The 17218-nt window shown below is 33.2% G+C and overlaps 1 protein-coding gene across 1 annotated transcript; it reads left to right on the forward strand.

Annotated features, from left to right (window-relative positions):
• The first annotated feature begins 9811 nt into the window (after positions 1–9811).
• On the forward strand, positions 9812–12856 carry LOC114182017 (pentatricopeptide repeat-containing protein At1g63080, mitochondrial-like). The gene has a single exon (XM_028068757.1). The coding sequence runs from the start codon at positions 9877–9879 to the stop codon at positions 11593–11595; it is 1719 nt and encodes a 572-aa protein (XP_027924558.1). The 5' UTR covers positions 9812–9876; the 3' UTR covers positions 11596–12856.
• Positions 12857–17218: the final 4362 nt, after the last annotated feature.

Raw genomic sequence — 17218 nt, forward strand, 5'->3', positions numbered from 1 at the left:
AGATATAAGAGAGAACAAAAGAGAGAGATATCATTATAAGGACAAAATGAACGTGTGCAAAAACAAAATGCACGTGTACCCGGTTCGAATCGTTGAGTTTGGATCGTTGGATTAAATTAGATTCGGTTTTATGTGATGTTGATCATGATTGGCCGGTCCAACCGGTTAGCGACACTGATGCTCACGTGTGGAACTAAGGATGTAAATGTAATCGAAGTCAAACTAATTAAATAGATAAAAGAAATTACTTATATATTTTATCACTTAATTATTCTTATTTTATAAACTTTATTACCTGAGGTTTTCCTATTATCATATTTTTTAAAAATTTAAATGTCTTATGAATATAATAAAGTGGTGACATGTTCTTAAAAATGACATATTTTTATTGTAATTATTATAATAAATTGTGTAAAGATAATAATATAACCACAAAATAGATAATGATAAAATATCTAATGAAAATTAAAAATTTAGTGGTGAAATATGTGAATAAGATTTAATGGTAAAATTTATAAAATAATAATAATAGTAATAGTTAAGCGATAAAATATGATATTAAAAAAACATTCATAATTTTTACTTTGTTCATTCATTACACCAGTTTATATTTGAGGACATAGATATAAAATCATGAAACATGATAGGATTTAATATTAAGGAAAATAATTTTTTAATACTACATTTTGATAATTTTTTTTTATAATCTTATTTTTTAAGTGGTTTTTTATTTTTTTATTTTCTCATTTTTAATATTCTAAAACTACTTAAAAATACCATCTCATACTGTAAAACAAATTGTCAAAATTTAGTAATCAAAATATCATTGCTCTAATATCTAAAATATATGAAAACAAACACCTCTGGAAAATACCCAAATACCCCTATTTATTTCGCTGACACGTGTCCAATTTAATGGTTTTTTGGTCACTTTAACTCCTTCTGAGTATTGTCCGTGAAGTGCACTGGTATTTTACGAAAAAAAACCCTCTTCAGCAGTCAGGATTATATCTTATTATATAGATATTTAGGTAATTTACGATTTCCCGCCTGATTGAGGGTTAATGGAGGGATTACTGTGCATGAGTTGATTGATGTTGCATGCATTAAACTCTCAGCTCAGATACTTTCAAATTTTGTGTATTTTCAAATATAGATGTGTTGTTTGTTTGTTTCGTTGTTTGCGTTTCTGCTTCTTTTTTCTTCCACTTTCTGAGGTATGTATTGTTGATATCGTTTTACATTTGGAGTTTGGGTTTTGTGAGGTTCGTTTGTTTCTAGTATATTGTTGGGTTTTAGTTTTGTTGTTATTAATATTGAAGATGTTTTGCATTTTTTTTTAAGTCAATACATTTTGTCTAGGTTTTGTTTTTCCCAGGTTCATTAGGAGTTGTCTTCTTCCAGTTTGTTGAGGTATGTATGAGTTTCAGTTCATTGTTTGTTTTTAAGTTCTGTGTTGTGTATTTATTGTAGATTTTTGGTTTTAACTCAGTACCTTTTGTCTACGTTTTGGTTTTCCCAGTTTCATCAGGAGTTGTCTTTTTCCAGTTTGGTGAGGTACGTATGAGTTTATGTCATTATTTTGTGTATGTATTTTCACATTTTCTGACGTTTGTGTTTCGAAAGTTAAGGTTTGGAAATGGTGAGAAAATTTGATATGATCAAAGATATCAATGAGAAGAAAGAAACGTTGAAACTTGTTGTTCGAGTAAAAGACTTGTGGTTTGTTCAAAACCAGGATACCAATCATCATATGGAACTGATTCTTTTGGATCAGAATATGATCAGTCTAAATACGTAATAAATCGAATAATATTTAAATATTATTATAATTATTAGATAATTCTATTTGATTTATACTTTATGTAACCAAAAAACAAAATTAATAATATCACACAACAGCAAAAAAAGGACCCGTGCGTAGACACGGGTCTTATACTAGTTAATTATATGAAATAGCAACTGATGAGTAAAATAAAGAATAAGAAGGACATCTTATTTTTCACGAACAAAAATTAAACCCTTAATAGAAAACAAAAATGTCCACAAAAGATATTTATTCAACTCTTAATTAGAAAATGGTGTTGCAATGGACCAAGGTAAAAAATTAAAGACTTACTTGGTTTTCTTTTTTATCAAATTGGGTATTACTAAATTATAAACTTTGAGATCTCTCACAAGGCTTGATTTATTATTAAAAAAATCACATTTGCTATAATTTTTTTTAAAAGCATAACTCTTATAAAAAGAACAAGTGTGTTTTAATTTTCTTAAAAAATTAAATTTATCTTTTTCAATTTTAAATTTGATTTGTTTAGTCTTGTTATTAGAACTAAAAAACAATTCTCTATTTTAATAACTTTAAGCCAATTTGACACGTGTGCCTCTGGTCCCTTCTTTTGAAAAAAAAAATATAATATATATATTTAGGAGATATTAATTAAGTACTGTCCTTTATTTTCTGACTTTGGACTCACATGTTTGGATATTAATTAACGTTTTATTCATCAAAACTTTTTCTATTATTTTAATGGCTCAACGTTTCACGAGAAAACGTTGGTGGATTCGATTTGTCTGTGGGCAGTGACAGCTAGTACTAATAATATATATAACATTTAATATATAATATGAACAACATTTAAAAAAATAAAAATAAAAGTGTAGATATATTTTTATTGGTCGAGGTTGTTTTTTAACTAATCATGTAAAAACTGGTTTAATCTAATTTTTGTTTCTTTTCTGGGTAATATAGTTTCTTACTTTAATCATCACAACAATCATCTTAAGTCATTATCTGATTATGTTACCATAATGAGAAGACAAAAACAGCTTTTACTGTAGGTTTTGAAATTAAAAATAAACCAATCTGTGTTAATCCGAACAAAAAAAATCATAGTATTAATTTTTGTCTTATTAGGATCTCTTACCAACACGTTAATAATAAATTAATTCAACTAACTTCTACAAATGACATATTTTTCTTCGGCTTTTCTTTAAGAACAAAAAAACATACCTTCTTTCATTATTTATGCGGTGTTCTTTTGAGGGATATATACTGTTAAAATAAATTTGGGAGTACGAATTTCAGTTAATTAAGACGTCCTACGATTTAAATTGAAATGAGATAGCAGATTTAGATGATGGATGGTTTAATTCATCTCCCAAAATATGGTGATACTCGTATAATTTAAGGGAGATTACGAAATTGCCTCTCTTTTTCTTGTTTCTCATGTAACTTTCTCACATGTCATGATTCCATGATTGTTTACTTTGCCTGCTAGATTCATGAGTTTGCATGCATCTATCAGCTGAAGAGATTCCTGACAAGATTCCCTTTATTTCAATTGTGCATTCCTTCGAACCACACCCTATGATTTAAAATGGACATACCGTTGGAGTGTGTCATTGTGAATGTTTGTTGCTTTCAATGTGGTGCGTAAATCGTTCTAAGGTTAGTGATGGTGTTACTTCTAAAACTTGGGGAAACAACGTGGGTGTGTGTGAATTGATAACATTGGTGAATGGTGAGTGCATCCATGGATGGGGAAGAAGATGAAAGAGGTGCATGGGTGTGGTGGAGGAGGAAGATGATGGATGTGGTGGGCTGTGGTGGGCTGTGGTGGCGGACTTAGATGAAGGAGGTGGTGCGGTGTGGTGGGATGAAGTCGCGTGGTGGATAGGTTATGTGCACCGGTTAGCTAATTGGTGCGGTGCATGTGTGTGTGTGTATGGCACCGGTTACGTAACCGGTGCCTTTACATAGAAGAGTTTGACATCGGTTATGACATTGGTGTCGTGTGTGTGTTTTTTTTTAACTTTTTTTTTAACTTTTTTGTATAACTTTTGTTTAAAATTTAAATGTATAAATTTTTTAAAAATTTAATTGTATAAATTTTTTTTACATTCATAAAAATTTTATTTTATTTTATTTTAAAATTTCAAATAACTTTAATACTTTTTATTATTCAAATTAATTATTTTAATTTATTTTTAAGAACATCAAATTAAAAAATCAATCTCTTTTTACACAAGGATATTATGGTAACTTTATAATTATATCTATTTTAACAATTAATTTTATTTATCACATCAATCAAATCTCTCGCTAACTTTTATAAAACTTATCTTCAAATCCACTTACTTTACTCTCTAAATCCATTAAAAAAATAACACAAATTCGTCTACCCAACTCAACACAAATTCATTTTCACACTATCCCCCATATCCACACCCCCAAAGGAACACACCCTAGGGAAAATTTCTTTTCCATTTATCCTAACACATCAATAACAACAAAAACAAAAATGTGTCTCAAATAATGTTTTTTGTAATGTTTGGATACCAAAGTAAAATTTCTCTTCAACCATTTAAGATCCATTTTGGTGACTTAAAAGTTAATATATATCAGTTTGGTCCCTTTTGCCTTTTACTCTTATAGCATCCTTATTTGTTTGAAAAATTTGTCAAAAGAAAAAAAGTTATTCATTGACTATATAAAATAATTTTACATTGTCATTTAATTACAGATAAGTGTTCATGCTGAAGTTCTTGTTTTTTTTTATAACAATTGTTCTAAAAATCATATCAGCAGATACATAATTGCATGGTCGATACAATAATACACTAAATATTAAACTCTTATAATGTATATCATTGTTAAGATTAAAAAATTGAAACCAAAATTAAGTAGAAGAGAGGAGAACATTTACCTCTTTCTCTATAAGCAAGAAAACACAACACTTGTTTGCTAAATGCAAGTACAGTGCCTAATAAGACCCCTCTTGGTTTTTAAACCAATATCAATTTAAATTAGGTTCAATTGAACAAGTTTAATACTAAGAAACATGGTAGGAGTCTATAATTAATTAGTGGTCAATTTAGATTCGTAGTCAAAATCTTGATAATTAATGTTATATACTAATTTAGAGTCTAATTCACAAACCAATTGTAAATTGTTATTGGTTAAAATATTTATTTAATCTCTATTTTTGTTTAGTTTTGTCAATTCAATCTTCTTCTCTTTTTTTCAATCAAGTCTTGATTTTCGACAATTTTATTCAATTAAGTTTTTTTGGGTAACATTTAAATTCTTAATGGCACAACAGATGTCATATTCATGTTACGTGGAAGGGTTTTATCTTGTGTGACCCATTTTAAGTATTACATGCTTTGTTCGTGAGTTTTAAATGAAAAGGAGATTATCTTTTTTTGAAAGTAGTGGTCAGTCTTCTTCGTCTTGTTGTAATAGTTGTGCAGTGAAGTGGTAGCTCGTCTTATAATGGTGGGTGTAGGGTTCTTAGGTTAACATCCATTTGCGATTTTGGAGAACTTGCAGTTCTAAGAACGACAATAACTTCAAATAATATGGGTAAAAAGTTTTGGGAATGTGCTAACTACAAGGTTAGATTCAATGTTTTCCAATTTTTTTGGCTAATGTTTCATTTAATGAAAATATATTGGTAATTACTATTTGTTTTGTTATTTTTCTATTGAATATCAGAGTGGTAATGAAGATGTTGGGTGGTGTAATTTTTTTCAAACGATGCTTTGAATATGTAATTGATGAAAGAGATGTTATTATCCTGGAGCAAAGGAGGAAGATACAAAATCTTGACAATTCACTAAGGGTTTCCAAAAAGTGGTTGTTGGTATTAGTAGGAGTGATTTGTATTGTTGGTTTAATCAACATAGTGTTGTTGTCACTTATGTTGAAAAAATAATGGGTTGTATTTGTTATGGTCTTGTAGTCAGTCTTTTGATAATAATATTATTTTGTTTATGTGATGTTAAGGATGTAGGAGGTTTCAGTTATGTAATGAATGAATGCAAATGTATCACTATAACAATACAACCTCTGAATTATATGATAATAACAAATAACACTCAAATTAATGAACCTCAATTCGCAAAATACATCACATAATTTCCCCAAATTCATACACCATATTCTTCCAAAATATATAATCCTTATTGATCCAAATATACAAAATGAAGAAAATGTCATCCAAAATACATAATCCTAATTGATCCAAAATACAAAATTCATAGTCATCCAAAATACATAATCTAGATTCATCTAAAATACATAACCCAGATTCATCCAAAATACATTATAATCAAGATACATTCATCAAATATCACTAAATAAACATTAACTTAGACAACTTCCTATTGCTAAGTTAGTTGTAGTGGTAGATTCATTGGATGTGAGGATTGCAGATTTATAGGGAGTTGTGGACAAAGATTTTTTTTTTGGCCAAGTTGACGAAAATTCCTGCATTTTTTTGTGACCACATTTTCTTAATTAGGTGTCATCCTTCTTCAACTCCCATTATTCCAACCTTCTCTCTTTCTTTGGTCTCCTAGGCAAAGTCCTTTTTCGTGGGAGTAACACATCAAGAAGGAAGTCCTGGACCACAACAATTATCCATTCACAGGGAAGATGATTGAGCTACATATCTCTCCATAAGTTTATTTATGAACCAATGAGGGGTATATTCTTCTTCATTCAAGTTTAAGAACTTAGTACCAGCAAGTGAATGGCAACTAGGGATGTCAGTGATCAACCATTTCTTGCAGTTGCAGTCTTGTGTGTCTAAGTTCATTGTATACTTGTCCCATATCATTGACATGTGTGCTACTTCATTTAATTTTTCTCCTGTCCAAGTTTGAAATAATGAAAATACACAAATCAGTATATATTGGCTTTAAATAAATACACATATCATTGACATAAGTCTTGAAAATTAAATATTACTTAGGGGTCCAGTATCTTGTTTTTTGTGATTCTAGTTGAAGTTTCTTCTGGATTTTAGGGCATATGGAACCTTGTAGAGATTTCACCTTCTCTCGTTTGGTTGTCCACCTCTTCATCATGCATAGTCTATTATCCTCCAACATTGATACAACAGGCTTACTCTTTGCATCAACAATCATACTATTAAATGTCTCATTCATGTTATTCACTAGTGTATCACATACTATTGACTTTGTAAACTTATATTTGGACCAAAATTTGTTTCGATCACAGATAAATGTTACACATTGATGAAAAACTCACGAAATAAGTACAATGTTGTTTAAGTGTGGAAGACAAACCTTGGGGGAATAACTAAGAGGTATTTGAAAGTGTCCTCATTCAAGTCTTTAATAATTTTCTTTTCTATTTCCCATGCCACAAGGTGTGTGCTTGTGGCAACCTTCCACATTAAAGTCTTCAATTTTTCGCCTATAAACCTTTTCCTAAAATTTGAATACAAATGTCTCATTCAAAATATTTGCTCTACCCCCTGGTAAAAGTTCATGTATTGCAGGCAACAAACCCTATTTTGAAGATCATAATGCAATATCAGTTATTTATTCACCCATTTTGTTTTAAATCATAATGAATACGAAATAGCAAATGAATACAAAATACCTCTTATTGATCTGACATAAATATACATGCCCCACAAATGTTGGGACCCTGAAGGTCTTCAATCAACAAGTCCAAGAACCATTTTCAGGTTTCTTTATTTTCTACTTCAACAATGGCATATGTGAGCGACAACATTTGATTGTTAGCATCCCAAGACATTGTAATTAACAACTCTCCCCCACACTTGTCTTTCAAAAAGTAACCATCCAACACGATAATGGGACGATATAACACAAAACTATCTTTACATGCCTTGAAACAAATGTAAAATCTCAAAAATATTGATTTCTCGTCCATGTCTTCAACTTTGATTTTTGTTGTAGGACCATGGTCACATCTCAATAAATCATCATATTTTAGACAATATTTTTTTACTCATTATCATGCAAATGTTGCCTAATATATAAAATGTATGATGTATGATGTATTATTTTTTTTATTATTGTCATCATTATTATTAAATCACTTGTACATGTTTATTTTTTCAAAAATCACATTTAAGATTTTTAATTTTCTTTTAAGTATATATAAACGACTCGCGTTAACTAATATATTTTCAACAATGATGAGGATGACAAATGCAAGAAGATTATTAAAAGTGTAACACTACTCTTTTCACTCAAATACCTTCACAATTTTGATAATGTATTTGGATTAATTAAAATTAAATAATTTCAAATTTGACTTAAAATATACAAATTTGAAATTCTTCACATTCTAAAATGCATATATTTTGGTTTGTGTCATTTGGGTCTATTTGAGTCTAGATTGATTCGACCTGACTAGGGTCCAAATAGACTAAACTCAAATTGAGTTGGACTCAATCCAACTTAGTTTGACATGACTTCAACTTAATTTCTCGATCTAACACAGACCCAACTCAACTTGGCTAAACATGACCTGATTTCTCTCATCTCCACCTAAGGCAACCAAACCTTAACTCAGCTAAACTTAGGGATGACAAATAAACCTTAACTCCATTTAAGCCTTATATAAGTCAGAAACATTTCAATGTCCACGTTACAATCTCAATTTTCATCGAATTTATCTTAAATCACATGCATTCAACAAAACCCCAAAATTTTTCAACCCCCACATACCCAAACATGAAATTTAAGAATTTTCATCTCACACCCACAAAGAACATCAACAAATCAATTTGAGCTGTCAAACACAACATCAACACACAACTAGAGATTCAAAATAAATCATCATGGAAGAAGTAAGGTTTAGCTTCCCTCACCTTCGAAGATCATCCAAAACTTTAAGAATTCTCAAGTTGTCCTCGAACTTACAAAAACTCTATCATCAACCTAGAGACAACGTAACAACGATTGGACTGAACCAAAGGGTCACTAGTTAACAAAGAGTGAAAACAACAATTTTAGGAACACATGCAAATACAAGAAATGTTGCACGTACTGCCAAAATAGATTGGACATTGAAGAAATAGAAATTTCGACTTACCCGAGTGAAGATTTTGTTTGGTTGGATTTAAAGAAAACTCTGCAACGATCACATCCTTGACCTTTGATCACGATAAGGATGAAATATGAGTAAAAAATTGGATGAAGAAGATGAAGGTTTATAGAAAATAATGAGTTTTGAAAAGGATGCCTTGTGTTTATGATTTTACAATGGCTGTTTATAATTTAAAAAAAATGAAATTTATATTAATTATCCATAAATAAACTACTTTGTCATCAAAATTCATAAGAAAAATGATAAGTAACACTATTTTTTTCTGATATTTATTGAAATATACAAAAATTAAATATGAAAAATCGTAGAAGTGTCGCGTATTATTAAAGTAGCACTAATTTTCTTCATCGGTTGCATTTGAACGTCTATATTTTTGTATTTAACGGTTAATATGTTTCTAGACCAGCAAAGTTGAATATATTATTTTAGGGTCTAACACTGTATGGACGCTGAAATCGGTGAAAGGTAGGAGTGAAAATAAATATAGTTGAAAATATTTCCAAAAGATATTATAGTGAATATTTATTTTGTTATCTTATTTTGATGAGCTAAAATTTAATATTTATAATTATTTATAAATTATAAAAATTTAAATTCAGTATTTGCATTATTATTTTCTATATTCAACGTCTAATATATAATATAAGTTTGTATGAAAGAAAGAAAGAAAAAATTAACTATGCTGTGGAGTACTTAATTTTTAGTACATAAATAGTTTAATTTTTTTTCTCTATACTGTTGTAATACATACAGAAAATGTTTATTTTAAAAAAATGTTTATTTAAAAGATTATAATTTCAACATATAATCAAAAGTAAAATAATAATTAAACATATTTTAAAAAATATTATATATATATATATATATATAGTTATAGATAAATTGGTAAATAATATGCAAAACGTAATACGAACACTTGTTATTCGTGCTGAAAACCTAACTTCGATCTTGTACCAAACTAATTGTTTGCAGCAAAGATGTTTCTCTCAAGAAGTTTAAGATTTTCTCTTCTTCCATTTCTTCCAATTCTGAGTTCCCGCTTTTGCTCTCACTCTCACTCCCGAACCTTCATATTCGACGAAGCCATCTCAAGATTCAATCGCATGCTTCATAAGCGCCATGTTCCTCCCATCTTCGAATTTGGAAAGATTTTGGGATTCTTTGTGAGGATGAAGCAGTACCCGACTGCTATTTCTCTCATCAAGCAAATGGAGCTCAAGGGAATTCACCCTGACCTTGCTAATCTCACCCTCCTCATCAATTGTTTCTGCCACTTGGATCAAATGGCCTTCGCTTTCTCTGTATTTGCCAAGATTCTCAAACGGGGTTATCACCCAGATGCCGTAACCTTAAATACACTCATCAGAGGTCTCTGTGATAGGGGTGAGGTCATGAAAGCACTCAACCTTCATGACAAAGTAGTAGCACTAGGATTTCAGGTCAGCCACTTTACTTACGGGACTCTCATCAATGGATTGTGCAAGATAGGAGAAATTAAAGCTGCCGTCGAATTGTTCAGAACGATTGAAAGTCGATCAACGGTAATGTACAACATAATTATTGACTGTCTTTTCAAAGATAAACATCCAAAAGAAGCTTATGATTTGTATTCTGAAATGGGTGTCAAGGGAATTTCTCCTGATCTTTTTACCTATAATACTCTGGTTTATGGCTTTTGCTTAGGGAATCAGTTAGAAGAAGCGCTTGGTTTCATAAATGAAATGCTATCAAATAGCATCAGGCCAGATGTTTATACGTATAATATATTGATTGATGCATTATGTAAGGAGGGAAAGCTACGAGAAGCCAAGAATGTGTTAGGTATGATGGTGAAAGCTTATGTGGGACCTGATATTTTTAGCTTTAATGCTTTATTGGATGGGTATTACTTAGTTAATGACGTGAAGAATGCGAAACAAGTATTCAATGCAATGACCAAGATGGAAGTGAGTCCTAGAGTTTGCAGCTACAATATCATGATAAATGGACTCATAAAGAACGAAAGGGTGGATGAGGCCATAAATCTCTTTCAGGAAATGCAACAGAGGAATGTGGTTCCTGATATATTGACATACAATACTCTTATAAATGGACTTTGTAGGATGGAAAGGGTGAGTGAGGCCATAGATCTCTTCCCGGAAATGCATAAGAGGAATATGGTTCCAGATACAGTGACTTACACTACTCTTATCAATGGTTTATTGAAAATTGGAAGAATCTCTCATGTTTGGGATCTTATTGATGAGATGCATGATAGAAATCAACAACCGGATGTAATCACTTACAATTGTTTGTTACATGCTTTGTGCAAAAGCTATCAACTAGACAAGGCATTTGAATTATTCAAGACAATGACGTTAAAGGGAATTCAGCCTGATTTGTACACCTGGAACATACTTATTCATGGAATGTGCATAGGGGGAAGACTTCAGAAGGCACGAGATATCTTTAAAGATCTTTTAATTAAAGGCTACCATTTAGATGTATGGAGTTATAGTATTATGATCAATGGTCTTTGTAAAAAAGGTTTGTTTGACGAGGCATTGTCCGTATGGTCCAAAATGGAAGACAATGGTTGCTTGCCTAATGAGGTAACTTTTGAAATAATGATTAGGGCTCTCTCTAAAAGGGATGAGACTGTTAAGGCAAACACACTCCTTCTTGAAATGATCTCTAGAGGCTTGTTGAAATCATAAAAGGTGAAACCTCATATATTAGAGGAGCGTGACCTCCCTGCAACTTATGCTTTCCTTGTTGTATATTGGATGTGGAGATGATATATTTTTTTTATTGTGTACCCTGTATTTTGATCGCTATAGAACTTCTGTTTTCTTTGACATTGCATTTTTACTGTACAATTTGTTTAACTGATTAGTACAGGGGTTGAAATCAATGATTTCGTTGTCTTTCAAGACCAAACGGTGACCTCCCTCCCTATGTCTAAAATCTTGATGGTTTTCTTTTTAACTGTTTGATATTACCCATTCATGTTGGTCAGAGCCCAAATATGATTTTCCTTTAGGGCCTTCATTGTTGTATTGTACTTCAGGGAAACCATATTTCTTTCATTATTGTAAAAATCACATTTTGGCAGCTTGAGAACAAGCCCAATCCATTCGTCAAGGGATCATACCTCCGTTGTTGACTTTGAAATTGTAAATCTTATTGGTCGTGGAGCATTTGGAAGGGTTTTCTTGGCTAAAAGGAGAACAACTGGTGATCTTTTTGCAATAAAGGCATGTATACTTTATGCTTCTTATTCATCTGTTGTATCATCACTTAATCTGAACAACCATGTACTTGTGTTTGTTTCATGCCTGATTGTGCATTGTACTTTTTTGTGGCTTTTATAGAAGCAGTTCTTTTAATGACATTGGGTGACAAGTTTTTATAATCTGTGTAGAGTTTTATTGATGCTTACAACACTGTGTATGAATTGAAATGTTTATTATAGGGCAAAAGCCCCTTTTCAAGGCTCCTTTAGATAGCTTACTGAAAAATAGAGATCATTTATATACAGTTCTTGCTGTACTGCAAATGAGTTATGTAAGCTGAGGTGCTGACCTAGTTAGGATCTCAATCTTGTATAGTGATGCTTTTGCAGACCTTTAAGATTAAAATAAACTTGCTTCTATCTTGGTTTATGCTTTTACTATGTATCTATTCATTCATTATTAAGGATATTAGGTTTTGCTTTGATGAGGAAGTTGCCAACACTTTCAGTTCAAGCAATGCCACCTGCGGGTCTGTTGGATTGGAGCTGAATAAAAGAGCTTGAAGAGTCAATTTACTTGTTGACCTGCTAATTGAGTTACTTGTAGGATTAGTTAGTGCTAGTTAAGTTGAATCAAGTGTAATCATTGATTTTTTACCTGTTTTCCAGTTTTTAAATAGCTGTTGCAACGTGTATGTCATGTTTACTTCTTTACATTCTTAGTTTTACTTTGTTGAATTTAATCATCCATTATGCCACTATTTTCATGTTCAATTTTCACTGAGACATTTCATCAAACAGTTTTAGGCACTTACAGTTTTTTCCGTTTTAGGCACTTACAGTTTTCTCCGTTTTAGGCATCTGTAGTTTACATCTATTACAATAGAACTTGTAGTTGGTTGAAAGACAAGTTTATCTTAATTTGTAGGAGACGTAGTTGTTTTATCAGGATGGTGCACCTGAACTATGTGGTTCTTTTATTCTCAAAAGTAAGCTTCTTGTATTCTTTGCACATTGCATCCTTGACAACAAAATAATTTCTAAATTATATAATTCAGAATATATGAAAATGAAAGATTAGTCAAAAGATTAGTCAATTTAAATTCTATAATTTAGAAGTCAATTTTAATTTCCATGCTACACAATGCAAAAGTTAAGATTTTATTTGCAATACTTGCCATCTTGTTAAACAGAAAAAACTTTCTTTCTCTGCTAGTAATTCTCATGCTGAAAATAGTTTTGATCTCATACATGTGCATATTCGGAGACCATGTTCTAGCATTTCTATAAATGGGTACAACAAATATATTTTTACTATATTTGGTGATCATATTAGTTTTACCTCGTTACTTTCCATGAAAAGAAAGCTGAAGCTAAAACTTGTTTGATCAATTTTATTGAATATGTAAAACTCAGTTTCAGAAAATTGTTAATGTGCTAGAACTTATAATGGTGTGGGATTTAAGGCAGTGATTACTTGAGCTCTAAAGGCATTATATATCAAACTACTTGTATTGAAACTAAGAACAAAATGCTCTTGTTGAACGGAAATACGAACATATTCTAAATTTCCCTTTTCAAGCTATTTTTTTTATCAATTCTGGAGATTTTCTAATGATTACTCTATTCTCTCTTCCTTGTGTTCCTAGTTTTTAATCATAAATTTTACCTCGGTAGTATGAGACAAAAACAACCCAGTCCTTTCACCAAAAAATTTCCAAATACTGATCCTTTCTTCCAATGACTTATAGAACCGATTTTTTAATATTCGTAAGAAACCTTCTTAATTATGGAAACATTGTACAATAAGTTATACAAATATCAATAGAGGTGTTAATTTGGCTCTTGGCCGACTCTTCATTAAGTCCCTTTTAGAGAGTCCCAAATGAGGGGTAAAAAAATTCCAGTCCCTAAAAGCTCCTTCTCAAGTGTCAGGACCAGAGCTAAGATGGATTAGGCCTCCCTAAAAGTACTACTTTGAATGAGAGTAAAAGATCAAGTCAAGCCATCTCGGGTTGGTCATGACCGAAGATCAAGACTGAATAGAGTTGAGTTAGACCAAAAGGCAGAGACGGGACAGGTAGGGCCGACGACCCAGATGGGTAGGGTCGGACCGACAACTTAGATTGGCCGAGCCAACCCAACGACCCAGATGGGCGGGACCGACCCTGATGACCCATATGAGCCATTCTGACTCGTTGATCCAAACGAGTCGGTCCGACCCACCCTGAAGACTTAAATAGTCCCACAGCCTAGACGGGGCTGATCTGGGATGACAACCAAGGTAGGTCGGGCCGAGACGATCCAAGCCAATGTCCTAGACATGTCGGTCCTAAGCCAATGACGAAAAACTTAATAATATATTTTTCATGTTTAAGAAGAAAGTCTATGGACTGGTCCTGACCTACAAGACTTTTGTGGATTTTTGACCTTGTGAGTTTTTTCATGTGAAGCTTTTCGGCCTATGAGCTTTTTCGGCCCTAACCTACCATGTGGGCTGGACCTGATAATTCTAAATATCAATAAAATAATACATCATGATAGTACATTTTTTAATAGATGTTATTACATGAAAAAGAACCTTTAGAAGTAAAATGAACGAACTTGGATCAAAAAACTATAAGTGTTTTAGACATAAGGAGAGACGTAACAGTTTTGGTCTCCACAGAAATCATTGATTTCAACCCGTTTACCAATCAGCTAGACAAATTCTACAATAAAAATGCAATGTTAAAGAAAATGGAAGTTCTATTGCAATCAAAATGCAGGGTAAAAGATAATTATATATATATATATATATATATATATATATATATATATATATATATATATATATATATATGTATGTATATGTATGTATGAACTCCACATCCAATATGCAGCGTGGAAAGCACGAGAGGTCACACTCATCTAAGGGTGGGTAAAAATTTCAATTTTTATGATCCAATCCATTTTTTCTATGATCCAATGCATTTAATATCCATTCTATTAAAAATCCAATCCATTTAAAATCCATTTTTTTGGATCTGAATATCAATCTATTCTACATTTTATATATTTTATGGATTGGATATCCATTCTCGAAATCTAGATTTTCAAAATGGATAATCCAAAATATCTAATCCAAATTTTCACTTTATATTTTTTGTTAGGTTAGGCTAAAGGTTGAGACGGACTAGCCCAAATTTAGTCGTATTTGATTGAGTTGACGTGATCCTATACAAAATTTGGCCGAATTAGGCCAAATTCTGTCAAGTCGGTCCCGATCGAGATTTGACCTAGTTGGTCCTGGACAAAATTTGGAAGTATTTGGCCAAATTTGTCAAATTCTTTGGTGTCAGCTCTATGAACATAAATTTGGATCCACATCCATTATTTGGATCCAAAATGGATGTGGATTAGATTTTCGATAGGACTGACACCATAAAATTTGACAGATTTTTTGTCGAGGCCAACGAGGCCAAATTTGAGCATGGGATGAACTTTGATGACTTTCGAACGAATTTCGGTCAGGGACGACGTGACCAAATTTGGGCTAAAGTCGACTCGACAAAATTTCAGTCGAGATCGACTTGACTGAATTCGACTGAATTTCGGCCAAGGCCGTTTTGCCTAATACGACCAAATTTTGGCCAGAGCCGACTTGGCCAAATATGGCCACATTTGGGCCAGGGCTTGATCAGTCAAATTTTGGTCATGGTTAACTCCACTAAATTCGTCGGCCAGGACCGACTTGACTGAATATGACCAATTTTCGATCACAACCGACTACGTTGAATATAGTCAAATTTCGTTCGGGACTTACTCGACCGAATACGACTAAATTTGGGCTAGTACCGACTCAACCAAAATTTGATCATGACCAACTCGACTGAATTTGGCCAAATTTAGGTTATGACTGACTCGCCTAAATATGATCAAATTTCGGTCGCGATCGACTCTAACGAATACGACCAAATTCAGACCAGGACCAACTCGTTCAAATTTTGGTCGAGGCCAACACGACCGATTTTTGACCAGAGCTGACTCGACTAAATTCGACCGAATTTCGTTCGTGACCGACTCAGTTGAATACGACCAAATTTCGATCGTGACCGACTCATTTGATTTGAATACGGTCAAATTTCACCCTAGGCTGTCTCAACCAAATAAAACCAAATTTGGGTCAGGGCCGAATCTCAATCGGGGTCAACTCGATTGAATTCGACCAAATTTTGACTGGAGCCAACTAGGCTGAATACATCCAAATTTTGGTCGCGGTTGTCTCAGTTGAATACGGTCAAATTTTGTCTAGGTCGACTCAGCCCAATGCAGTAAAATTTGGGTCGGGGTGAACTCAACCGAATACTTCCAAATTTTTTCCAGGACCAGCTAGGCCAAATTTCGATCTAGACCGACTTGACAGAATTCAATCAAATTTTGTATAGGGTCACGCCAACTCAATCAAATACGACTAAATTTGAACTAGTCGGTCTCAACGTCGGATGTGAGACAACGTGGGACGTGAGACCTGAGACGACATGGGAGGTGAGACGTGAGACGTGAGACGTAAGACATGAGACGTGGCACGAGGGACGTGGGACGTGGGACGTGGGACGTGGGACGTGAGACGTGAGACGTGAGACGTGCGACGTGCGACGTGCGACGTGCGACGTGAGACGTGAGACGTGAGACGTGAGACGTGATACGTGGGACGTGGGATGTAGGGGTGGCAATACGGGCTGAGCCCGACGGGCCAGCCCGTCAGCCCGTTATTAAAGGAACGGGTTGGGTCAGAATTTTTAGCCCGTGGCCCGTTCTAACCCGGCCAATCTAGCCCGTAAATATGTCGGGCTGCATGACGGGCTGGCCGCAGGCTGGCCCGTAACCCGTGTGTGATGAAAGGCTGGCCCGTGTGATGAAAGGCTAACCCGTGTGTGATGAAAGGCTGGCCCGTGAGACTAAAGTTTTGTTTTGTTTCCTTTCGACGTAGGGTTTTTTCTTTTCCCCCAAATCAGTGACCCACTCTCCACTTCGCGTTCGCACCACTGAAACGCACTCACCACCGAATCGGTCTCGCACCACTGACTGGCGACGGCGACGACGTGAACCATGGAGGATGACGA

This window comes from Vigna unguiculata, chromosome 4, assembly GCF_004118075.2.
Source record: "Vigna unguiculata cultivar IT97K-499-35 chromosome 4, ASM411807v1, whole genome shotgun sequence".
In the NCBI taxonomy this organism is placed as follows: domain Eukaryota; kingdom Viridiplantae; phylum Streptophyta; class Magnoliopsida; order Fabales; family Fabaceae; genus Vigna; species Vigna unguiculata.